Genomic DNA, 25,056 nt, shown 5'->3' with positions numbered 1-25,056 from the left:
AGTCTGAGACTAAATAATGCAACAGGAACACATACCATCCAGCCTCTGAACCCCAATTTTGCCAGAATATAAATACCTTAAGTCGATTTCTTTTCAAAGGCTTTAATACTCAAGATGAGAACAATGGCTGGAGCATTCTAGTGGCTGGGATAATCATTTCTAGAAAAGGTTCGTTGCTGAGGTACCAGAACAGCTAACATGCTTTAGAGTTCTCTCTTCCCTTCACTGTGCTCTTCCCTGAAGAAGCTGTCAAACAAGGCAGAAACTACAAATAAAGCTTATTTCTACTGCATTCATGAGGCTTTTCTCAGTGTCAACGTTCTGAGATTCAACAGAAGAATGAGTGTCATCTCAAGGCTTTCCTTCATCCACCATTATCCATGGGTGCTCTCTTGTCTAGATCCTTAAGCATGAAGCTGCTAACAAAAGCATTTCTTGATGGGGAAAGCAAACATATCTATTTATTGTGGATTCTCCAGCGTCCCTAAGTTCTAACTGAAGGATTTCAACATATCGGTAGGTTTGACGGTTATGCTGGAGAAAACGCTTGAAGTTGTTGTTATTACATTCAATATAGAAGTAGGGTTTCCCTTAGGAAGGCTTTCCTAAACTTGAGTAGGAGCTGTTCTACACCAGAAACATCTAGACACTTAAGGTATTTATGGGATTTGTCCTCTCATGACTTCTCAGATGTTTAAAGAGGCTACAACTCCAACCGAAACTCATTCCGCACTCTTTACACTGAAAGGGTTTCTCACCAGTATGGATTCTCTGATGCTGATTAAGATGGGACTTCAGAGTGAAGGCTCTGCCACATTCATGACATTGATGGGATTTCACGTTGGAGTAGGTTTTTTGATGTTTTATGTGGGAACACTGGCCAACGTTGTCTCTACATATATCACATTTATAGGTTTTCTCTGCAGTGTGAGTTCGGTAATGCTGAATAAGGTCTGAACTATAACTATAGGCTTTGCCACAGATATCACACTTATAAGGCTGCTCTTGTAACTCAATCTTCTTATCTTCAATCACTGTCAAGTTCCAACTATATGCTTCCTCACAAATGCCATTTTTTTCATTTGTCTGACCCATGTGGAGCACCTGATGTTCAATGAGGCTAACATACTGAAAAAAGATTTCTCCACATTCATGGCACTGATGGGATTTCTCTCTAGAGTGGAGTCTCAGATGCCCAGCAAGGTGTGACCGCCTCCCAAAGCCCTTGCCGCACTCATTACACTTAAAGGGTCTCTCCCCGCTGTGCACACTCTGATGCTGAACAAGATGAGACCTCACTCTAAATGCTTTCCCACATAAATGACAGGTGTAGGGTTTCTCACCAGTGTGGACCCGCTGATGCTGAGTCAGATGCACACGCTGATTGTAGCTTTTCCCACATTCGTCGCACCTAAATGGCTTCTCCCCCGTGTGTATTCGCTGATGTTGAATCAGATGTGCGCTCTGAATGAAGCTTTTTCCACATTCATTACATTTATGTGGTCTCTCTCCTGCGGATGATTTTTTGTGCACATATGTGACTTCGCTGAAATTTATCCTCTTTGAAGAAGGCTGTCCTAGTATCTCTTTCATGGGAACTCCCTGCTTTCTATCCAACTTGCCTGCATGTTCATGGCCTTCTCCAAAATCTTGCACTTGAGAAGCATTCCTTTGGATTCTTCCTGATAGTTCCACGTCTGCTTCTGAAAATTCTGAAATTTTCTTCTTAACATTCAATTTTGTATTCTTACTTCTTTTGTCACTGCCTGAAAGAATAAAGAGGAAATGCAGATGGCACCAGTTCTTTTACAGAAGAAGGATACGCTGCCAGGAAAAAGAGGATAATCAGGTGAAACCACGATGGAAGGGCAGTGACAAAGGGGGATACGTGTATATGCCTGAGCCAGCGGGAGTGAAAAGAACCTTTGGTATTTGTCCATTGAAAAGAAGGAGATGAAGGGGCTCACTAAGCAGGGTGGTGAGGATGGCCGAGGCTAGGCTATCGCTAACGTGAGTACCACACTTTGTCTATACAGGAAGGAGAGAGAGGCGTTCTGAAATGCAAACATGGGTCAGGCAGACAGAATTAGAACAAAACACAGCTGGATGGAGCAAGCAGACAAAAACTGGAGGAATGGGGAGCAAAGGATTATGAGGGGGATATAGAATTGGAAAGAACACCTGATTAGGAGCCAGGGCAAAAGAGAAACGAGTCAGGAAAAACTACTGTCAAGAGGGTAGGTGAGACATCAATCTCCACTCTCTTCGCCCTTAGCTGTCACTACATCTGCAGTTTCCCCCTCCCCCATAGCTTGAACCTGTGAATGCTCACTGCCTTTCTTGTCCGCTCCTGCCCACCCCGCTCCCCCCCCCCCCCCCCCACCGAGACCAGCACTACAGGCTCTCCATAATTATGGCTGAATGAGCACGCAAAATATCCTCTTTTGATCAAAAAATGCTGGGGGAGGGGCACCTGGGTGGCTCAGTGGGTTAAGCGGCCGACTTAGAGCCCCTGCCTCAGGCTCTGTGCTGACAGCTCGGAGCCTGGAGCCTGTTTCAGATTCTGTGTCTCCCACTCTCTGACCCTCCCCCGTTCATGCTCTGTCTCTCTCTGTCTCAAAAATAAATAAACGTTAAAAAAAAAAAAAATGCTGGGGGCAGGGGTAGGGAGTATTAATAGGAAATTAGTCATAAGAACAACTGCAGAGAAGATACAAAAGGAAAGAGACTCTATTATTGTATTTTAGTGTTTATATTTATTTTTGACAGGGAGAGAGAGACCGCACAAGCAGGGAAGGTGTAGAGAGATGGGGACAGAGGATCCGAAGTGGGCACCGTGCTGATAGCAGAAAACCCAATGTGGGGCTGAACTCACAAACCATGAGACCATGACCGGAGTTAAAGTTGGACGCTCAACCGAGGCACCCACGCACCCTGAAAGGAGACTATTTTAAAATAAATGCTTTCCAGGTCTGGAGTGCTACTAGATGGATTCCCCCAATGAGGAATCCACCAAGCAGAAGGGATAGAACCGGCCGAGGAGATAGCTAAGGTCAACTCAACTTTAAAGACATTGTGAACTTCATAAACTTCTACTACATGATGGAAAAGGTGGTGGTGACTGTTAATGTGAATGACAGGTAGCCGGGCTTGGGGACATCAGAAGCAGAATTCTTTCATTTATTCATTCACTCATTTATTATTATTACTTTTTTTTTTTTTTTTTTTAGGTAGGTTTCACACCCAGCGCAGAGCCCAATGCAGGGCTTGGACTCACGACCCTGAGATCAAGACCTGAGCTGAGATCAAGAGTCAGACACCTAACTGACTGAGCCACCCAGGCACCCCAAAGGCAGAATTTAAAAATAAATACTTATAAGACAGTTTTAAGAGTTATGTGAAAAACATTAAGAGGAGCCTTTACGTTCACAGCATAGGTGACAGTGATCTCATCCTTATGTAAGTTTAATGTCACTTGAATAGTTAACAAAAAAAATAAATAAATAAGTAAACAGGAAAAATTGTTCAACCTTACTGATAACCAAATTAATGAAAATGAAAACAGCAAAGACTTCTCTTTTGCTTACTCAATTTGTGTTTTTGTTAAAAAAAAAAAAAAAAAAAACTTCTTTTTCTGATAACCCTGGGAGAAATTTAGTAAAACTGACACTCTCATAGGGGTCACTATTTGAAAAAGCAATTTGGCAATATTTATCAAGACCCATAAAAATGTTTTTGGCCTTTCATCCATTAATCCCACTTCTGGGCATCTAGTATAAGGAAATAATCTTAAATATTTAAAAAAGGCACAGGTGGGGCACCTGGGTGGCTCAGTCGGTTAAGCAGCCAACTTCGGCTCAGGTCATGACCTCGAGGTTTGTGAGTTCAAGCCCCGCGTCGGGCTCTGTGCTGACGGCTCAGAGCCTGGAACCTGTTTCCGATTCTGTGTCTCCCTCTCTCTCTGCCCCTCCCCCATTCATGCTCTGTCTCTGTCTCAAAAATAAATAAATGTTAAAAAAAATTTAAAAAAAAAAGGCACAGGTACAGTTATCAGGACAAAAGAGAAAAAATTAAAAATTCAACTGAGGAACAATTAAGTGTTGATGTGCCCACAGAGCGGCAGCTTGTCAGAAATAACAAACAGGTGGGGCACCTGGGTGGTTCAGTTGGTTAAACGTCCAACTCTTGACTTTAGTTTGGGTCATAATCTCACAGTTCATGGAATCGAGCCCTACATCAGGCTCTGCGCTGACAGCACGCAGCCTGCTTAGGATTCTCTCTCTCCCTACCGTGCTGGTACATGCATGCACATGCACATGTGTTCTCTCTCTCTCTCTCAAAATAAAAAAAAAAAAAAAAAGAAAGAACAAACAAGAGGGCTGAGCCACACGGAACAATGTGTGTCTAATATTTAACTGTACTCTACAAGTACACCTACATAAAAATAAGCTTATGAGGGGTGTCTAGGTAGCTCAGTCGGTTAAGTGTCTGACTTCGGCTCAGGTAATGATTTCACAATTCGTGAGTCCAAGCCCCGTGTCGGGCTCTGTGCTGACAGCTCAGAGCCTGGAGCCTGCCTCAAATTCTGTGTCTCCCTCTCTCTCTGCCCCTCCCCACTTGTGCTCTGTCTCTCTCTCAAAAATAAATAAAAACATTAAAAAAATTAAAAAAGATAAGCTTATGAAAAAATAGAAGGAAACATGTTAGAGAATACCAGTTATATTAGTTAGGATGGTGGGATTATGAGTGATTTTTTTTCCTCCTGCTTTTTTTACTCCAAACTTCCTATCCTAGGATTACTTTATTGTTTTAAAATAAGTAAAATAGTCTAAATTGGGAAAAAGGGAAAGAGGGAAGGAAGCATGCAAGAGAGCCAAAACCCTCATTTACTACAACAGAAAGGAAAGAGATAACATTTAAAATTGGTGAGTCGGGGCACCTGAGTGGCCCAGTCGGTTAAGTGCCCAACTTCGGCTCAGGTCATGATCGCGTGGTTTGTGAGTTCAAGCCCCACATCGGGCTCTGTGCTGACAGCTCAGAGCCTGGAGCCTGCTTCAGATTCTGTGTCTCCCTTCTCTCTGTCCCTCCCATGCTCATGCTCTGTGTCTCTCTCTCAATAGTAAATAAATGTTTTTAAAAAATTAAAAAAAAAATAAAATTGGTGAGTCAGGCAACAGCCGTATTTTTACAAATACAGAATTAAGAAACAGGCAAGAGAGCTGAAAGCAGGTACCTCTGGGAAGAGGGAAGTTGTGGGGATGGTGGAGAGGACATAGAATTTTGCCTACTAATTGGACAATGAGTTACAACATAAATCGTAACAAAATGGACTATGATCTCTGCCCCTTAGCTACTGTCCCCAGTACACAACCCGTCTGTCCTGCTGCTCTAAGCTAAGAAAACCATTTTTGCCTGCATTTATTCTCCAAACACCAAGTGCTGATTACATACATCTTTGGGATTTCTCTCTGAAGTGGCGCTTCAGGTGCTCAATCAGATGGGAGTGCCGGCCAAAGTTTTTCCCACACTCGGTACATCCGTAGGGTCTCTCCCCACTGTGCACACTGTGATGCTGGACAAGGTGTGAGCTCACGCGGAAGGCTTTTCCGCACACCTGACACTTGTACGGTTTCTCGCCAGTGTGGACACGCTGATGCTGTGTCAGGTGCACACGCTGATTGTAGCTTTTCCCACATTCACCACACTTAAACGGTTTTTCTCCAGTGTGGATTCGCCGATGTTGAATGAAGTTTGAGGCTTGAAGGAAAAATTTACCACAATCGTTACATTTGTGACCTCTCTCACCACTTGTGCTTGTATTTTGCTTACGGTTAGCATCTGTGATGGCACCAAGATCTCTTTTCTGGGAAGAGTTCTGCCTTGATTTCCCCACAGCGGGGTTTACCTGCCACCTTTCTACCATGCCGTGAAGGTCACTAACTTCTCCAAACCCTTGACTCTGGGGAACATTTCTTTCGGTGCTTGCTGACGTCATCCAGTGGGCTTCAGCATCATCAGAAATCTGCTTTACCATGAGTTCCACGTTGTCATTCCTAGACTCATAATCTGAAATGATAGAAGGAAAATGGAAAAATTAGCTATTTCCCATACTGGAAGAAAGAAAATGAGAGATACAGGTAATCACGAAAGCAACACATGCTAGCAATGCATGACTTGGTAAAGGCGGCCTTATGCCACAGAGATGGGATGAAGATTCCTCAAGAGGAAACAGGCTGGGGGACGAAGAAGTTGCATCAAACAGATGACTGGGAGACCAGTCATTCTATTTAATGAAGGTGATATCCTCTTGGTGTGGTATTTACAGTACCTGTTTGTGCATATCTGTGCAGTATTAAATATTCCTAATAAGGGGTGCCTGGGTGGCTCAGTCAGTTAATATCCGATTCTTGAATTCGGCTCAGGTCATGATCCCAGGGTCGTGAGATCGAGCCCTGTGTCGGGTTCCATGCTGAGAGCACAAAGCCTGCTTAGGATTCTCTTTCTCCCTCTCTGCTCCTCCCCCACTCACACTCTCTCTCTTAAAATAAATAAATAAACTTAGAAATAAATAAATATTCCTTTAAAAAAATTTTTTTTAGGGGCGCCTGGGTGGCTCAGTTGGTTGAGTGTCCAACTTCGGCTCAGGTCATGATCTCGCAGTTCGTGAGTTCGAGCCCCACATCAGGCTCTGTCCTGACAGCTCAGAGCCTGGAGCTTGCTTCAGATTCTGTGTCTCCCTCTCTCTATGCTCCTCCCCTGCTCACACCCTGTCTCTCTCTCTCAAGAATAAATAAATAAATACATACATACATACATACATAAATAAAAATTTTTTATGTTTATTTTTGAGAGAGAGCCCATGAGTGGGAGAGGGGCAGAAAGAGAGACGGAGACACAGAATCAGAAGGAGGCTCCAGGCTCTGAGCTGTCACCACAGAGCCCGACGCAGGGCTCAAACTCACAAGCCATGAGATCATAACCTAAGCCAAAGTCGGACGCTTAACCGACTGAGCCACCCAGGCGCCCCAATAAATAAATATTCCTAATAAAATGTGATTATTGGGTTATGCAGCAAACCCAAAATTCACCTTCCTCTTCCTGTTTCTTCATAGCCTGGAGAAGAAAGATATTTCCAGCTTTTTTAATCCCCAAAGAATCTGTTTGGTATGAATTAATATAAAGGAAAAAAGATATTCTTTCTATACCCAGAGAAGAATTTACTACTGTCAAAAAAAAAGCTAGCTTAACATCCAATAGTCATTAGTGAGTACAGATGCTGAACACATGGCAATCATGTCCCTGGGCAACTGGATCAGCAACCTACACTTCACTTGAAGCACTGACATTTAATATGCTTTGCACAGACAAATCTTCCATCATTAAAAAACAGGGAATATTATTTTTTATATGCTAGAGAGAGAGAGAGAGAGAAATCATAGCCTATTAAGAGCTTTCTAATAAGATTTTTTTTTTATAAACAGAAAAGTTGTTTTCAAATATTACAGAATGATGGTAATAAGAGCTAATATTTGCTGAATGCATACTGTGGACCAGGCACTGTGCCTTTAAGTGCTTTACAATTTTATGGCACTTAATCCTTACAATGACCTTTTGAGGTAGATACTATCACTATCCTTTTTTGACACAGTGAGAAGTTGTAATTCTTATACCATAAAGAAAATTTTGATTTTAATTTCTTGTAACTCCTTTTACTTAATTCTCTTCCTAAAAAAAAACATTAATAGTAGATTCAAACATATAATCAAAACAAATTCTATCACAAAACCAGACCTTTGACACGTTTTTTTCCTGCCCACTTAAATAGGCAGGTAATCTCCATCATCCCAGTAATACTTTTTCTTTTATTCACATCTGCTTAGGCTAACTGTATTATTAGAATTCTCTCCCTTCCAACAAGTCAAAAAAGCTCATGGCTTTCTTTTTCCAGTGGCAAATTTGAAAAACAAATCAGACTAGCCCAACACACCTCTTTGGTACTATTAACTGCCCTTTTCCAGAGAAGGCGATTATACGGGTTGGTACACAAATGGGTTTAGATTTGCTTGTTTCCTCTTTCCCCATTTCTTCTCCACATACATGATAAGCTTTCTGTTGATTCTCCTGATTTATTTCTGTATTTGACAGAGAACTGTGCTCCTCGCTCAGTGCTCTGCCCAGCTGGTAAGTAATGCAATGGTGGGGGGTGGGGTGTAGACAAAAACACCCAATCAGGCAGATTTGGTGCTTTACAGATTCTTCAACCTTACCAGTGTCCTGTCTGGCATTCTACATTCCTAAGGATGGCTCCTTTCCCTGATCATTTTTCTCTTCAGCTACATCAAAATATCTCTCCACCGTGGCCCCCAAGATATATCACTGTTACTTAAAAAGTAGAGTAGTGTGTATGGTATGCTATCATTTTTGCAAAAACTCACATATACACAGACTATGTTTAGAGATACAATCCAGAAACTGGCAACAGTCATTGCCTCTTTGAGGGAAACCAAAAGATTGAGGATTGGAGTAGGTGACTCACTTTTCACCTTATACCCATTCATACTATTGCAGAATGTTTTCGTATGTGCATGTACACCCTTTTCCAAACCAAAGTTCTCCACTGCACACGAACCTCTACTTCACCACTTCCTCCATCACCTGCTCATTCTCAACAGGTGACTGTCTCCTATTTCAGAGTCAAAGCTATCCACTCCAGAGTTCCTTGAACATCCTACAGCCGCAATCAAAAACTTGCTGGCAGCCTTCCTCTGTCATCCTCCCATCGCCTCTTGGTAGAAGAGGTGTCTCTCTCTCCCTGGCCAAGGCCAAGCCTTCCTTCTGGATCTTGGACCTCCTCATGCCATCCTGTTTTCCAGGGACTGCCCTCATCAATGATCTGTTCTTCCTTGTCTCAATGTTTCAAACTCACTCCTCCCTAGTTCTTTTCCAGTTGCATTTAAGTATGATTAAAACTTTTCCATTGAGGGGCACCTAGGTGGCTCAGTCGGCTGAACGTCCAACTTTGGCTCAGGTCGTGATCTCATGGTTTGTGAGTTTGAGCCTCCTGCTGGGCCCACTGCTGTCAGTGCAAAGCCCCCTTCGGATCCTCAGTCCCCCTCTCTCTTTGCCCCTCCCCCACTTGTATACTCTCTCTCAAAAATAAACATTAAAGGGGCACCTAGGTGGCTCAGTCAGTTAAGCGTCCGACTTTGGCTCAGGTCATGATCTCACGGTTCGTGGGTTCAAGCCCCACATCGGGCTCTGTACTGATCACTTGGAGCCTGGAGCCTGCTTCGGATTCTGTCTCCCTCTCTCTCTGCCCTTCCCCCACTTGTACTCTGTGTGTCTCTCTCTCTCAAAAATAAACATTAAAAAATAAACATTAAAAAAATCTGCCATTGACAAAGAAAACATACAAAACTAATGTATCCATCTAAGCCTGTACTCTTGCACTGATCAGCCCTCTTTCCCATTTCCTTCACAATGTTTTTGGAAGTTTATTTATGATAGCTTTCTCAAATTCCTTTGCAACCTACAAAGAAACTGTCTTTTGTTCCCCAATGTCCTGACACTCCTTAAAATGGCTGTCTCCAAGATACATCTATTTTTTTAAATCTCATTTCTGGATCTGATGGATACTTTGAAAACCTTGACCTTCTCTGGGTGCCTAGGTGGCTCAGTCAGTTAAGCAACCGACTTCAGCTCAGGTCATGATCTCACAGTCCATGAGTTCAAGCCCCACATTGGGCTCTGTGCTGACAGCTCAGAGCCTGGAGCCTGATTCACATTTTTTGTCTCCCTTTCTCTCTCTCTGCCCCTCCTCTGCTCATGCTCTGTCTCTGTCTCTCAAAAATAATAAACGTTAAAAAATTAAGCAAAAAAAAAACTTGACCTTCTCAAGGGTATCAGGAACACACTGGTGTGAAAATAATCTAATGCAGCCTTCCCAGAGATGTTATTAAGGGGGCAGAAATCATCAAACATGTTCTTAATGTAGAAGATACTAGAGTTATAAATATGTTGTAATGAACAAATAGATTTTTAAAAAAATCAGATAAAGTACAAATTTAAAATTGCTTGGAGAATGGTGTAAAAAAGAACTGTATAGGGGCGCCTGGGTGGCTCAGTTGGTTGGGCGTCCAACTTCAGCTCAGGTCATGATCTCACGGCTCGTGAATTCAAGCCCCGCATCAGGCTCTGTACGGACAGCTCAGAGCCTACAGCCTGCTTCAGATTCTGTGTCTCCCTCTCTCTTTACCTCTCCCCCACTCACGCTCTGTCTCTCTCTTGCCTTCAAAAATAAACATACATTGAAAATATTTTTTAAAAAAATAACTGTACCAAGTTCTGAAATCCTAAAACCCATTAAATGCCTGCAAAGTAACTGAAAAAGATAAAATGATACTACCAGACTGAAATTAGACAAGTGAGGCATTTAATTTAAAAAGAGACTGAAAAAGTATTTGCATTACATATAACATATGTGCTGCATAAATAATTCCTTGAGATGAAAACCGCCACCAAGATGTGAACAGATAAAGCCACAAAGGGCCAGTACAAATAAGTCAAAGAAATACAAATATATATCACTAGTATTAGAAGAAATGTAAAATTTAAAAGAGCAGAAGTCAATTTTGCTTATTTTTTAAAAAGTTTTTATTTTTGAGAGAGAGAGAGAACATGCATGTGAGCAGGGGAGGCGCAGGGAAGGATTGTGGGGGGAGACAGAAGGTCTGAAGCAGGCTCTGTGTAGACAGCAGAGAGCCTGATGTGGGGCTCGAACCCACAAACCATGAGATCATGACCGGAGCCGAAAGGAGACGCCTACCTAACTGAGCCACCCGGGCACCCCAATTTTACTTTTTAAATAAAAACCTGTAAGTGAGCTAAAACCCTTACGACAACATAAACTGGTATAATGCTTTTCAAAAGAAACTTGGCATTATATGGAGCACCTGGCTGGCTCAGAGGATGGTGTGACTCTTGATCTCAGGGTCATGATCTCAGGGTCATGGGTGTGAGCCCCACGCTGGGTGTAAAGATGACTTAAATAAATAATAAACTTTTTTTTTTAAAAAAAAGGAAATTTGGCATTATATATGTCTTTCATCTAAAGTCTACTAGAGTGCTTGATATATAGTGGTTCTTCTAAAAGAATTCATTCGAAAGCAGAAAAGCCGTTAGTTTCAAAATGCTTGCCACAGTGCTGAGACTTTTATAATTGCTCTAGGCAGCATAAATGAGTATCAGTTTCCAGGATCGTCATTTAGAAACAGGTTCAAAATCTCATTTGGGACACAAATTCAAGAAGGGATGGGACATGTAAAATGTAGATGCCAAGGTGAACACCATGAAATGGGCACCAGTGATCTGAGAATGGTAATGGAGTGAACAACTAGCCACCTGTGCCTTGGAGAAAAGTCACTGTAATACCTACAGAAGAGCCTTGAACAACACACGTTTGAACCATGCAGGTCTACTTATACGTGGATTTCTCTTGATAAAAACAGACTCTGAATGTGTTTCTTCTTCCTTATGATTTTAATAACATTTTCTTTTCTCTGGCTCACTTTCACATAAGTAAACATGGTATATGATACATAAACTATGCAGTAATGCTTCAGGTCAGCAACAGGCTCTGAGTAGTTAAGTTTTGGGGGAGTCAGAAGTTATATTCAGACTTTCAACTGCATGGGGGGTGGGCCTAACCCCATGTTGTTCAAGGGTCAAATATACCCTAATAAATGGCCATTCAGCAAAGTCTGAGATGTTTTTGCAAGTGAGAAGTATTCAGTTAGAATTATTCAATTTGTCAAGGAATAGAGTACAATGACTACTACAAATCTGTTAAAACGCAAAACCTGTTAGTATTGAGCTCTTTTATTTTAAAGCACTAAAAAGAGAACATTTGCTGGATTCTAAATACTATCCCCTAAGTATCATCAGACTTCAATCATACCCTAATTAAGATGGAAATAATCAGAATAAGCTGAATAAGAAAAAACAAAAAACAAAAAACCAGGAACACTGATTTACTCTTTCACAGAAAAAAATAAATAAACAAAGTCATAGTAATTAAAACATACATGCTTTTATACGATGTGCCAGAAATACTCTTTGTAACAAAATGAAGATGTCCTAATCCATGCAGATGAAATAATTCTTACCCATGGAAGGAATACTCCCATAATTCTCCTTCCTGTCATCCCTATAGAGTGACTTCTGAGACTGGTCCAAATGTCCCCATTCCTCCAGGATGAAGGATACAGCCACATCAGCCACATCTTCAATTTTCACCAACTTCTGAAACATGAGATCTCCACTAAATTCCCATTCCCTATGTGCAAATTTGGCGTGAGGGGAAGAAGTGGGAGCATGAAGGGAAAAAACAGAGGAGGGACTGTGCTTCAAAGAGGAGAGGGGCACACGGGGTGGAACAGGAAGAGACATTCAAGTAGGAACCCAAGATGGGCCCAGTCTGTAGTGAGAGACAGAACTCCTGATAAAGAGTCAGGATTAGGGCAGCTCCTCGTCCAAGAACAGACACGGGTCCTCACTGCGGGCACTGGGACGCCGGCTCACCTGGGACCCAGCTGAGAGAAGTGAGGCTGTCAGCTCCTGGCTGTCCTTCAGGGGAAGGGGAGGAACTTGGAGAGCAGGTAGGGCTGAGGGGGGAGAAAAAGAGGTGTCAGAATATCTTTGCCCAGTTCCAATTGCCAGCATGTTCCACTTTTGCTCAAGAATCCACAATGGGGCCCTGCTGCAGCAAGGCCAAATGTTTCTACTTGGCTCTCAAGACCCTCTACATTGTGGCTCCTCCCACACCTAACAACACTGACCCTTCCCCCAAAAAAACTAGACTCCCTGCTCTGGTCAGGCTAATCCCTGCTGGTGACCTCAGACTGTGCCGTTCACCTATAAGGGATTCAATCTGCTCTGCCAAGGTCAAATCTGGTCATCTCAAAGAATAACCTGTCCCCCACATCTTCGTGAAGCTGAAACACTAGTGAGAGCCCAGGGCTTCTCAAATTTTAATGTGCAAACAAAATCACCTGGAGGTCTTGGTACAGGGCAGATATGGCTCAAAAGTTCTGGAATGGCCCCCATATTCTCCGCTTTTAACAAAGCCAGGTGATGCTGGCGCTGCTTCCTGGGCCACGCTTTCATCAGCAAGGCCTTAGCCCACATTCTCTTCCTTCAAGAAGTTACCATGGTCGATTGATAGCCATTTAGTGTGCACTAAGTCATGTGTTATAAGAATAGGCAGAAAACAATTCTTGCCTTCCAAAAACTTCACTGTCTAGTGGGGAATGCAGACACATAAACCTTACTTACTTCCTGCTCAGGGTAAAAGTGTTATACTTGAAATTCACCCAAGTTCCTATAGAAGCACAGAGGCAGGGCACCTACGGAGTGGAGAGTAGGAGGTGGGAGCATCAGGAAAGCCTTTCCACAGAAGTGACTCTGGGAAGTAGCGGGGGCGGGGGGGGGGGAATGGTTAGGGTGTTGAGGGTGCTTTCCAGGCAGAGTGAACTGCATGTGCAATGCCTGGAGGATTTGATCTCTAGATGGTGGTGACCTTCTGACCCCCTGCTGTCACCTCTGCTTGTTCTTTGTCCAAAATTCATGATGCATACGATCTCATTGTCTATGTATGCCCTGATTTGGACAGACTCACCTAGTATAAACCTTCAGCCTGACAGTTTGTGGACATTGCTATGGTTTCCCTGGTCCCAAAGATGTATGTGCTTATGTAGCTTGCTTCTGTCCAAGAACTAGGAAGTAATAGGCAATGACACAAAAAGGACATAATGGTTAAGAGACGAAAGCCAGAAACCAAGATGGCATCTGAAACCAGAAGTGTGGCTAAAGAGTCAAAGTAAGACTTGAAGAAAGGGATGAATGTAGTCTATACTCAAACAGCAATTTTGATTTCAAGTATTACAATTGGAATACTTATAATAATTACATTCCAAACAACTACACCGATTTTATGAAGTTTCTATGAAAGCTTCTGTTTCTTTAGCTTTTAAGCAAATGACTTTGCCCCTCTCAAGCTCAACTTAGTCCCAGGGCCTGGAAACCAGCCCTTGGTGCTCTCAAAGGCATAAGGAATCCAGTGTGTAAAAATCAAAAACCAGGGGCGCCTGGGTGGCTCAGTCGGTTGAGCGTCCGACTTCAGCCCAGGTCATGATCTCGCGGTCCGTGGGTTCGAGCCCCGCATCGGGCTCTGTGCTGACGGCTTGGAGCCCGGAGCCTGTTTCGGATTCTGTGTCTCCCTCTCTCTCTCTGACCCTCCCCTGTTCATGCTCTGTCTCTCTCTCTCTCAAAAATAAATAAAAACATTAAAAAAAAAAAAAAATCAAAAACCAAAACAAACACAAAACAAACATAGCAATTTTGTCAGAAGGCAGACACTGGCCAAAAAAAAAAAAAAAAAAAAGACACTGGGTCTAGCTAACAGGGCAGAGGAGAGAAGCAGCTCCTAGAACAGAAGGTGTGATGAGACGCTGCCAGTAGAAGGAAGAGAACAGTATTTTCAGAGGACAGGAGTCTGCACCTGGGAGGGACTCGTGGAAAGGCAAGGGCAGCCCAGCTCAGAAAGGTACAAGTATAAATTTGGAGCTGACTGCTGGGGTTAGAACCCCAGCTCTGCCACTTAACAGCTTTGTGACCTTGAAAGAATTACCTCACCTTTCTAGGCTTCAGCTGTTTCATTTCTAACATGAGTATAACAGTCGTAGCTATTCCACTGGGTTAGTGCAAGCATTAACCCTTGGTATGCCACCTAGGTGTATTAGACACAATTTGGGATTGGGGGTTTCTTTTTTGAACAGTTTTAACTATTTTTAAAGACTAGAATTACATGACTTATTTCTTTAGAGGTCTACTAAAGAACAAAATGAAAATTTATCTTAGTATTATTAAAAAAGAGAACAGACCTGGGGCGCCTGGGTGGCTCAGTTGGTTAAGCGTCCGACTTCAACTCAAGTCATGATCTTGCAGTTCATGGGTTCGAGCCCCACGTAGGACTCTGTGCTGACAGCTCAGAGCCTGGAGCCTGCTTCAGATTCTGCCTCTCCCTCTCTCTCTGCCCTTCCTCTGTTCATGTTCTGTGTCTTTCTCTCCCAAAAATAAATAAACATTAAAAAAAATAGAATAAACTTCATTCTGTCTTGTAATTTCTATATGGATCCATTGGACTCTTCTACACATTTAGGGTAGATTTTGAGATCTGAGTGATCTTATTTTCCTTGTATCATAAAACATTTTTCTAATTCATCATCCTATGAATTACCACGTTTACTAAATATTACTCATTAATTATTCCCAATGATAGCAAAAAAACTAAAATAATGAGAAAACAGAGGAGAATAAAAGAAATACTTAGGATGATGTAATAGTGAAATAAATCATCATTCTTCACTATTCTCCAAGTATTAAATTCACTGCCCAGGGCTTTGCATCATCATCAAGAAGGTATAAGACTTTGGGGCGCCTGGGTGGCGCAGTCGGTTAAGCGTCCGACTTCAGCCAGGTCACGATCTCGCGGTCCGTGAGTTCGAGCCCCGCGTCAGGCTCTGGGCTGATGGCTCGGAGCCTGGAGCCTGTTTCCGATTCTGTGTCTCCCTCTCTCTCTGCCCCTCCCCCGTTCATGCTCTGTCTCTCTCTGTCCCAAAAATAAATTAAAAACGTTGAAAAAAAAAATTAAAAAAAAAAAAAAAAAAGAAGGTATAAGACTTTGATGCCTGTTTTTAGCTCTCACTGAGGATGACTGAAAATTCAGAATTTTTCATTTTCCACCCATATCAGCAAAGAGAAGAAAATATGCAGCAGATAACATTGCACTTTTAATAGATGAAGTAAGAAGACAATATGAAGAACAGAGAAGTACACGCTACACAATAATGACGAAACTGAACCCAGAGGGGAAATCTTCGAAGGAGTCTACAAATACTATCAGAGGTAACTTTTCTCAAACATAAGAATCAACGATAAACACTAGATTTTGAAAAGGAAATATGACATTCTCATCCAGCGAATTATTCAACAAGAAGGACTTCATCAGGCCAAGATTTTGCAACAAGACCCTGGACCATCCCACTTTGCTAAAGCGACAGTATTCATTTCGCTAAAGGGATAGTATTGTGTGACAGTGTTCTTTCATTTTTTTATGTTTCTATTACCAAAATGTACTTGATATAAAAAGGTTTAGTTCTCATTAAAAGTTCCTTAAAATTATTTTTTATTAGCCTTTGATTCTTCTGTAAATGATCTGTAAAATGACATATATACGAATGTATGTAAGCGTGTGTATATAGGCGTGTGTGTGTATGTATATATAATAAAAAGGATCCATTGGCCCCAGATGGTAAACGGTGAAGACTACTTTTTCTGGTAAACAGAGGGTTTAATGAGTTCCCAAAGGTAAAGCAGTTGGAATACTTGCGGACACATAGTAAACACTAATGTAAGTGATTCCTGCTGCTGCTGCTTCTATCATCACTCCCACAGTGAAAGAAAAGCCGGAAAAGGTCAGGGCCCTGGAGCATGTAAAGTGAAAGGTCTGACCACTAGAGGGAGCCGAGAAGAAAGCCGGGGGCCAAACCTGGAAATACAGGTTCATGACACTTTTCTCCACAATTCTGAAATCCCAAAGCTCCAAATACCAAAAGCCTTCCTTTCAGGAAGGTAGACACTGAACTAATTTGACAGAAAAACCTGACCAGAACTGATGTGAAGCTATTTAAAGTCTTGATTTAATCCCCTTACTGTAAATACATATACATTTCACTGGCGAAATACTAATGTGCATGACTGTGGAGTCCCACCTCAAATCCCGCTGGTACTGTAATGTACGGTATATAAGTCATATTCCCTTACTAAATCGGAAAATTTCTGAATCCTAAAATATATCTCATAGCAAGGGTTTGGTTAGGGTTATAGACCTGTGGACACATACCATAAATAAGATACTCGGCAGTTCACTTTTCTTTCTTCACATGTTTAATACAAGTTGATAAAATTGAGAGGGGGGGAGGGAAGGAGAGAAAGAGAAGGAGAGAACAAACGCTCTACAGGTCACGGTAAGCAACTGCTTGAAGTAAGACTTCAAGGTGGGTGAATGAGCAGCCAGAAATGAATGGATGCAATTAGAAACTGGAGAGCTGTTCTTACATAAGCAGTGAGATAACAAAACGTGTGCAGAGTTGGAAAACTGCTGTAAAACAAGTATGACACTTTTGTAAAAGACTTCTGTAGATCTTTTGACAGTGCCTGTACTTAGAACTGTCGTCATCTGCATTACGGCTTTCAAACAGAACCGCATCCTAGCCGTCCTGCAAGCTCACCTCTCTCTGCACGCCAGGGACTCAATTCTGGGTCCCCAGCCCTTCCCAACCTGACAGTGCTGCCAGATGCAGAAAGGCCACCCGCCCAAAGTCTCGCTCATACAGATACCGCTTACCCATAAGACCAGGATGCCCGCTCTCTAGCCCCATCTGTTCCACTGAATCGTAGGTCCTCACCATTTTCCTCCAGAAGATGAGGCTTCTGTGGCTCCTGTTCGGATGGGGGGTCCACAGACAGGAGCTGGTGGCTGGGGGACTCCTGAACAACTCCAGGTGGTACCATCTTCTGAGGAAGCACTTCAGGACACACCACGATCTGACAAGCACAATCACACCAATCAGCACACTGTAGAGAAGGCTAAGAATCCAGTAAATTCACACTATTCTTCCATTCACTCCTTTGCCAAATATACAATGTGCATTTACAACGAGCCAGACACTGATGGCTTAAGCCATAACAGTGGCTTAACAAATACAGTTTCTTTCCAGTCAAAGATGACTTCCATTAAACATATCAACGCACAAATAAATGCATGATTGCAAACTATTACGTGTTAGAAAGGAGAAGAAAGTAGTGCCCTAATACATAACAGATGAGAACCTACTTTAGAGAAGGTGGACAAGGAAGGCTTGTCCGACAAAGTGTCACTGAAGTAAACAGCTCCAGGGCAAAAGAAGCCTGCCAGGGGAAAAGTAAGAAGTGCTCTGGGCAAAGAGAACAACATAAGCAAAGACTCTCAAGTAGAAGATAGGTGTGTGATGTGGTCAAGGAACCGTAAGAAGGCCAGGGTAGGTCAAGTTTACTGAGGAGGGGAGAGAAGTGAGAAGTCAAGTTGTCAAGGTCAATATAGAGCTCAAGAAGCCACACTCAGTTCCTTAGCAGACCAGGTTCAAGACAGACCAACACTAAGACAAGAGCTGGTTCCTGTCCAGCATGCTAAGTAAGTACTCCCTGTTTCTGTTCTGGGCTCTTGCTCGACCCTAGGGGACACGCAGTTCCTCTGCCAAAACCCGTCTCCACAATCCGTCTTTGCTGGAAGTTACTAACTCAGCAGCATCCTAGCAGGTAATAAGATCCTGCATTGAGACAGAATTGCCACCCCCCTCTCCCCCTCCCTTAGGTTTCAAAGCACTTTAAATTTTAACCCTCTTGGCACTGGCGAAATGTGGTACGGGAGTTACATTAAGAAGCGGCTGCAAAACAGTTGTGGCAAAGATCACTCTGCGTGGAAATGTGTGTGTCCTTGTGGAGCCGCTCAGAATAAGAGTTAAGATGATGCCAAGCATGTCAAAGGGCACGTCAGCACCAAAGAAGCAAAGCAGCCCTTCAGGTCCCCTGAGACTGGGACACAGAAACCAAGGAGAAGGGTAAAGTTTAAAGCCTGGGAAAAGGGCCTGCCAGAGACAGTGACTTCCTGGAGATAAAGCTGAGGAACAATGTTGGGGACACAGACAGCAGACAAAGAGAAAGGCAAACAAAGCAAGCCATGGAAGTCCTTAAGAAAATCCCCTCTATGGGCCTCAAATCCCTGATACCAATAAGAATTTTTTTTTTTTCTCTGTGTCCTTCCAAAGATGGGCTGTATATCACAATTAGAGGTAAATGCACATATCTGCTGCAAATCTTCTACTTAAAAAATACTTCTTGTTTTTAAGTGTACTTTTGAGTATTTATTACTATAAAAAAGCAGGGCAAAGTTTCTTTATTAATATCCCAAATTAGGCTTAAAAAAGAAGCAACTAGATGTCACCATGAACTTTTACTTTCTGTCCTGACAGAAGCAACAGAAAGATTCAGACATTCCCATCTGGAGGACATTCGGTATAGCCAAGGGTCTGGCTGAGAGTCAGGAGCAATTCCCTCTGCTGCCCACTCACCTCATGGAGTGAGCTGAACCACTTGAAGAGCTTGAGAATGTCCTGGAATGTTAACGTACCCTTTACCCAGAGATAAAGAGTAATGAGATTGAGACCTTACACCGAAGCACAGTGGCTCTAAAGAATGATGGAAATTTAATTAGCTTCAAACTCTTGTGACCTAAGATCTCATGATTCTGTTTCTTTGTTCTAACAACAACAACAAAATTAAAACTTAAGAGAGTGTGACCCTAGCAACAAGAAGGTAGAGGCTCAAGTTAAATGAGTAAGAAAAGACAAGAAGAGGTAACAACATAAAGGTATTGATTCTCCCTAGGGGCACCTGGGTGGCTCCTTCAGTTAAGTGTCCGACTTCCACTCAGGTCATGGTCTCACCATTCGCAGGTTTGGGTCTCACGGTTCGTGGGTTCGAGCCCCACGTCGGGCTCTGTGCTAACAGCGCAGAGCCTGGAGCTTGCTTCAGATTCTGTGTCTCCCTCTCTCTCTCTGTGCCCCTTCCCACGTATGCTCCCCCCCTCTCTCTCTCACTTTCAAAATAAATAAATATTAAAAAAATATTTTAGGGGTGCCTGGGTGGCTCAGTCGGTTAAACATCCAACTTCAGCTCAAGTCATGATCTCATGGTTCATGGGTTTGAGCCCCGCATCGGGCTCTGTGCTGACAGCTAGGAGCCTGCTTCAGATTCTGTGTCTCCCTCTCTCTCTACCCGTCCCCTGGTCACGCTCTGTTTCTGTCTCTCAAAAATAAATAAATGTAAAACAAAAATGTAAGAAAAAAATTTAAATAAAGATATTGATTTTCCCTAAATTAACATAGGATTTACTGCAACCCCAACAACAACAAAAAAAAACCCAACAGGATTTTTGGAGTGGTGAAAACTACATTAGTAATTCTAAAGCTTATAAGGAAAAAAGAACATATTGAAAATATTTGGAAGGAGGAAGAGTAGCCCTACCACATATCAAAACCCTTTACAGAGCTCAAGTAATTAACATACTGATAGCTGAACAGATAATAAGATCAACAAAACAATTAAAAGAACATAAGTAAATTCAGGGGCGCCTGGGTGGCTCAGTCGGTTAAGCATCTGACTCTTGATTTTGGCTCAGGTTGTGATCTCATGGTTCATGGGTTCAAGCCCTGCACAGGGCTTTGCGTTGACAGCATGGAGCCTGCTTGGGATTCTCTGCATTCTTCTCTCTCTGCCTCTCTCCTGTTCACACGTGCCCACACACGCTCATGCTCTCTCTCTCTCAAAAATAAATAAACATTAAAAAAAAAAAGGGCCGTGAGTAGACCCAAATGCATACAGAAATCTGGTATGTAATAAAGACAGCATTTTAATTAGAGTGAGGAAAAAAGGGATTTCTCTACAAGTTGCTGGGGCAACTGGACAGACATCTGGGAGAAAAGAGTTGTAACCATACCAAACACCATGCACCAAAAAAAATTTTTTTTGACTTGAGAAGAGACTACTAGAAAATTTTCTTATGATGTTGTAGTGGAGAAGGCCTTTCTAAGTGTGGCACAAAACCCAGAAACCATAAATTAAAAGATATAAACAGAGCACATAAAAATAAAAAAAACCTGCAAAAGTCTCCATAAGCAAAGATAAACAAGGTGGAGAAATAAACTTGCACCTCAGATGACAGACACAGTGCTTACTTTTTCAAATAGGCAAATAACGTAAACAGATAAATCACAAAAAAGGGTACACACACAGGGCACCTGGCTGGCTCAGTTGGGGAACATGTGACTCTTGAACTGGGCATTGTAAGTTCATATTCAAACCCTACATTTGTTGTAGAACTTAATTTTCAAGAAGGAAAAACAAGGGTACACATGTAACCCTTTAAAATATATACTGTGGTTGGGGCTCCTGGGCGGCTCAGTCAGTTAAGTGACCGACGTTGGCTCAGGTCACGATCTCATGGCTCTCGAGTTCAAGCCCCACATCAGGCTCTGTGCTGACAGCTCAGAGCTTGGAACCTGCTTCGGATTCTTTGCCCCCCCCTCTCTCTCTGCCCCTCCCCTGCTTGGGCTCTCTCTCAAAAATGAATAAACTTTAAAAAATTAAAAAACATATATATGTATATATACACATACATATTCTGTGGTCAAACTCACTCATAATATGAGAAATGCATATTAAAATTCAACAGAAGTAGAATGTTGCATCTTTCAGACTGGTGATGACAAAAAGTTGGGCAACATCATGTGATCAGGCTGTGAGCAAAAAATTTCTCTCACACCCTGCAGCTGGGAATAAAAACTGGTATAACCTCTCTGAAGGGCAACTTCTCACCAGCTGTCAAAATTACAAATGCACATCGTCTCTGAGCCAACAATCTGACTTCTAAGCATTTATTATTCTACAGTTAAGGATGAACATAAAGGACAGTCATTGTAGCAAAATTTACGTTCAGAAACAATCTAAAGGAATGACTTAAATGGCCTTCACCAGGAGTTTGATTATGGTACATCCATCCACACGATGGAATATAAGCAGTCTCCGGGAGTGAGGCAGGTCTGTTTGCACCAACATGGAACAAACCAAGATATAAACAAATAGCAAGAGGCAGAAGTACACAGTGATTTAAACCATATCTGTGGCTTTTTAAAGCACATTATCCACACGTCCACTTATACATACAGAAGAAAGTAGATCTCTGTAAGGATATACAGGTATCAGGTGACAGTGGTTGCCTCTGAAGAGAACTAGGCAGCCAGAGAAGGAGAGGCGGGAGGAAACTTACTTTTCATAACAAACTTATGCACCTTTTGAATTTTGTATCATGTCAATCAAAAGATAAATACAGTAATTTTAAAAATAAGTTAAATCGCAGACTGTCTTCTCCAGGTTAACACACTGGATACTGCTTCTCTTTGCTGGAGTGGCAGGAAATCTCCACAGTGTACCTAATCCCAGGAGAACAAAAGAATATGAATGAAGCACCAGAGCGCTAAGAATCTCACCCCTGCTCAGCAGCAACTTAACTCTCTTCCTCTCCTTCCTCATTGCTCTAATGTCTCCTCTTCCACTCACCTGTTGTCTGCGTTCCTCTAGCTCTCTCTGTATATTTTCTACCACAGCCACGGCCTCTTCTCCACTTTCCGGGTGATGTTCTCTCACCCAGGTCTGGAACTCTTCCGGTAGGATGGTCAGGAACTGCTCCAGCACCAGAAGCTCCAGGATCTGCTCCTTGGTGTGCAGCTCGGGCCTCAGCCACTCGCAGCACAGCACCCGGAGCTGGCTCAGGGCCTCCCGGGGGCCTGATGCCTCATGGTACTGGAAGTGCCTGAAGCGCTGGTAAAAAGTCTCAAACACTGGAGGGTTGTACTCTTGCATCCAGGTACAGTCTTCTTCTTCCACCTTCACTATTAGAAGGTCTTCTTGCTCCTGTGAAGTCTCAGCGGGAGGGTCTAAGTCTATAACTTCCCCAGACTCTGTCATTATCATTCCAACTCAGAGGGATGTCTCTCCAGGTTAGCTGTGTCACACAGATCAAATCTGGTTTCTGCTCTTTAAAATCTTCTGAAGGGCAGTTTCATTAGCGTGCAACCTACTGATACATTAGAAAGCATTATTAGCAAAGAGATGACAAAGAGGTCATCTCTACTAAAGATGACCACTCAACAGAGTAATTTCCTTTAAAATATAGACAAGATATGGGGGGCCTGGGTGACTCAGTCGGTTAAGCGTCCGACTTCGTCTCAGGTCATGATCTCACCGTCCCTGAGTTCAAGCCCCGCATCGGGCTCTGTGCTGACAGCTCAGAGCCTGGAGCCTGTTTCAGATTCTGTGTCTCCCTCTCTCTCTGCCCGTCCCCTGTTCACGCTCTCTGCCTCAAAAATAAATAAACGTTTAAAAAATTTTAAATAAAATAAAATATACACAAGATAGCTGTCATTCCACCCATAAAATTACTACTAATACAGAACATTTCCAAAGTTAAAAAAAATTTAAATAAGAGGGGCCCCCAGGTGGCTCAGCGGTTAGGTGTCAACTCTTGATTCCAGTTCAGGTCATGATCTCACAGTTGTGAGATGGAGCCTGACGACCGGCTCCGAGCTGAGTGGAGCCTGCTTGGGATTCTCTCTCTCCCTCTCTCTCTGTCTCTCCTCTGCTCATGCACTCGCTCTCTCAAAATAAACAAGCAAACATTTTTTTAAAACGTAAAGAGCAACAAAACTCTGACATCAGGTCTAACCAAATACAATTTTAATGGTGAAGAGCATTAAATTTCATATAAATAACAGGACAAGACTTACTACTAAGTAGTCCAGACGCAGTCTTTCCTTTTGACTACAAGCCAAACTTACAACACGAGTCAAAAATATTACAACGGTCAAAACTGGTCCTGTCCTTCATGCCACAAGAGCATGACGGACCAACAGGAGACTTCATTGGTTCCGAAGAGAAGCTGAGTTACAAGTACAGATTGGGACCTGTATTCCTCTGAATCGCCCCTGACCCCAAAGACACGGAAAACGGGCCGGTCAAGGTTAGATACAGGATACCCTTCTGGATACAAAACCCATTCTCTTCCCTCAAGGCACCAGTCCCAGGGAGCTCTACTGGAAGACCAAGCTCTCGCAGCAGGTTGGGAAGATAGGTTTCTTCCTACAAACGGAGAGAAAACCGAAGCCTACACTTCGCAACACTTCCTCGCCGGAAGTAAGCAAGTCCAAGCGTTCCCTGTCCAACGGGGTCGAGCCATCAATCCCACCGCCGAGAGCACTTCCGAGTCCTCTCTAGGAATCCCGGAGGTCCTCGCCTCGCAGCAGGCGGGAGCTGCCCGCCCCAGGCCCCGCCCCGGAGCGGCTGTGGGCCAATCGGCGGGGAGTTGGGGCACCTCCCCGGACGGGGCCGTTCCCCGCCCACCCAACCGCAGGTTCAGCGTCGCTAGAGCCGGGGAGGAAACGGAGCCAGCTGCTCCCCACCTGTGCCTAAAGCCATTTAAACAGCCCGGGCTCCTCCCCTTTGCTTGGGAGTCTGGGCAAGGGACCGGGCCTTAGCTGTCCAGAGTGGTTGCTACGACAACAGTTGCTAATGTCTGATTGGCCGTGGAACTTGCGCTCCCCCACCCCAACGCCCTGCGCCCTACTTCGAAGTAGGTTCGTCCCTTCCTGAGAGCCCACAACCCTAATTTCTCTTTAATTTTAAGTCCTTCGTTTTCTTCACCTGATTCCTCGCCTCTGCCCACACCCGGTCTCCAGACACACCCACCTCTTCACCACCGCGGAGAGTTCACAGGGCCGGTCTCCGACGTCAGACCCGGGAGTCCCAGGAGCCTACAACTCCCAGAAGCCCCGCGCGGGCCACGCCCGCTAGCCAATAGGGCCGCGGATCTCTTTGCAGCCTCGGTCTCCAGGGCTTATCAGAGTGCGGGAGGGCAGGGAGGCGTTTCCTTGAGCTCCTCTGCCCAGAAGGAGGGTTGTAGCGGAGCAGGTTGCTCTCTCGGCTGGGAGAGTGACGTCGGAAGCTCCTCATTCCTGTGAAGAAGGGGAGTCGTCCATGCAGGGCTTCTCTAGCCAGAGGATGCCCTTCTTAATAATCTCTCATTTTTGTATCAGGCTTAAATTGACCCTGTGGTATGTTTGGTGGATTGTAGTATTTGTATGGTTTCACTTTTTACGTTTACATTGAGTACTCTTGAACATCGAGCCTTTTGGTCCGTTCAAAATTATGGTGTATGGTGTGAAGTAAAGATCTAACTTCATCTTTTTCCAAGCTATTACCCAGTTGTCCCAACATTTATGAAAAAGGGTATCTTTACCTCCCATTGATCTGTGATGCTGCCTTTATCATATACCAAATCCTCATGTT

The 25,056-nt window shown here is 43.3% G+C and overlaps 1 protein-coding gene across 9 annotated transcripts; it reads right to left on the bottom strand.

The window, feature by feature from the left end:
* Window positions 1-86: 86 nt before the first annotated feature.
* On the bottom strand, window positions 87-24,532 carry ZKSCAN5 (zinc finger with KRAB and SCAN domains 5). Of its 9 annotated transcripts, none has more exons than XM_042922622.1 (7): window positions 24,457-24,532; window positions 22,273-22,789; window positions 17,526-17,664; window positions 12,580-12,662; window positions 12,165-12,300; window positions 5,452-6,066; window positions 87-1,766 (listed from the first exon to the last, which is right to left on the bottom strand). In XM_042922622.1, exons 2-7 carry the CDS (start codon window positions 22,684-22,686, stop codon window positions 643-645), a joined length of 2,511 nt encoding a protein of 836 aa, XP_042778556.1. In that variant the 5' UTR covers window positions 22,687-22,789; window positions 24,457-24,532; the 3' UTR covers window positions 87-642. The 9 variants fall into 9 exon arrangements, with proteins under 9 accessions (XP_042778556.1, XP_042778558.1, XP_042778560.1 ...); XM_042922624.1 differs by having other exon boundaries at window positions 22,273-22,792; window positions 24,457-24,514; XM_042922626.1 differs by lacking the exon at window positions 24,457-24,532 and adding an exon at window positions 24,412-24,444.
* Window positions 24,533-25,056: the final 524 nt, after the last annotated feature.

The sequence above is a fragment of the Panthera leo genome, chromosome E3, assembly GCF_018350215.1.
Source record: "Panthera leo isolate Ple1 chromosome E3, P.leo_Ple1_pat1.1, whole genome shotgun sequence".
Taxonomy (NCBI): Eukaryota; Metazoa; Chordata; class Mammalia; order Carnivora; family Felidae; genus Panthera; species Panthera leo.
This window is presented reverse-complemented; position numbering and strand designations above follow the sequence as displayed.

Bases quoted from the DNA above. Each gene is read 5' to 3' on its own strand.
- ZKSCAN5 (XM_042922622.1), bottom strand. From the start codon at position 22,686: ATGATAATGACAGAGTCTGGGGAAGTTATAGACTTAGACCCTCCCGCT. The intron at 17,665-22,272 runs GTGAGTGGAAGA...TGTGCTTGTCAG, and splicing joins TAGAGGAACGCAGACAACAG to ATCGTGGTGTGTCCTGAAGT. The intron at 1,767-5,451 runs GTATGTAATCAG...TTATTCTTTCAG, and splicing joins CAGAGAGAAATCCCAAAGAT to GCAGTGACAAAAGAAGTAAG.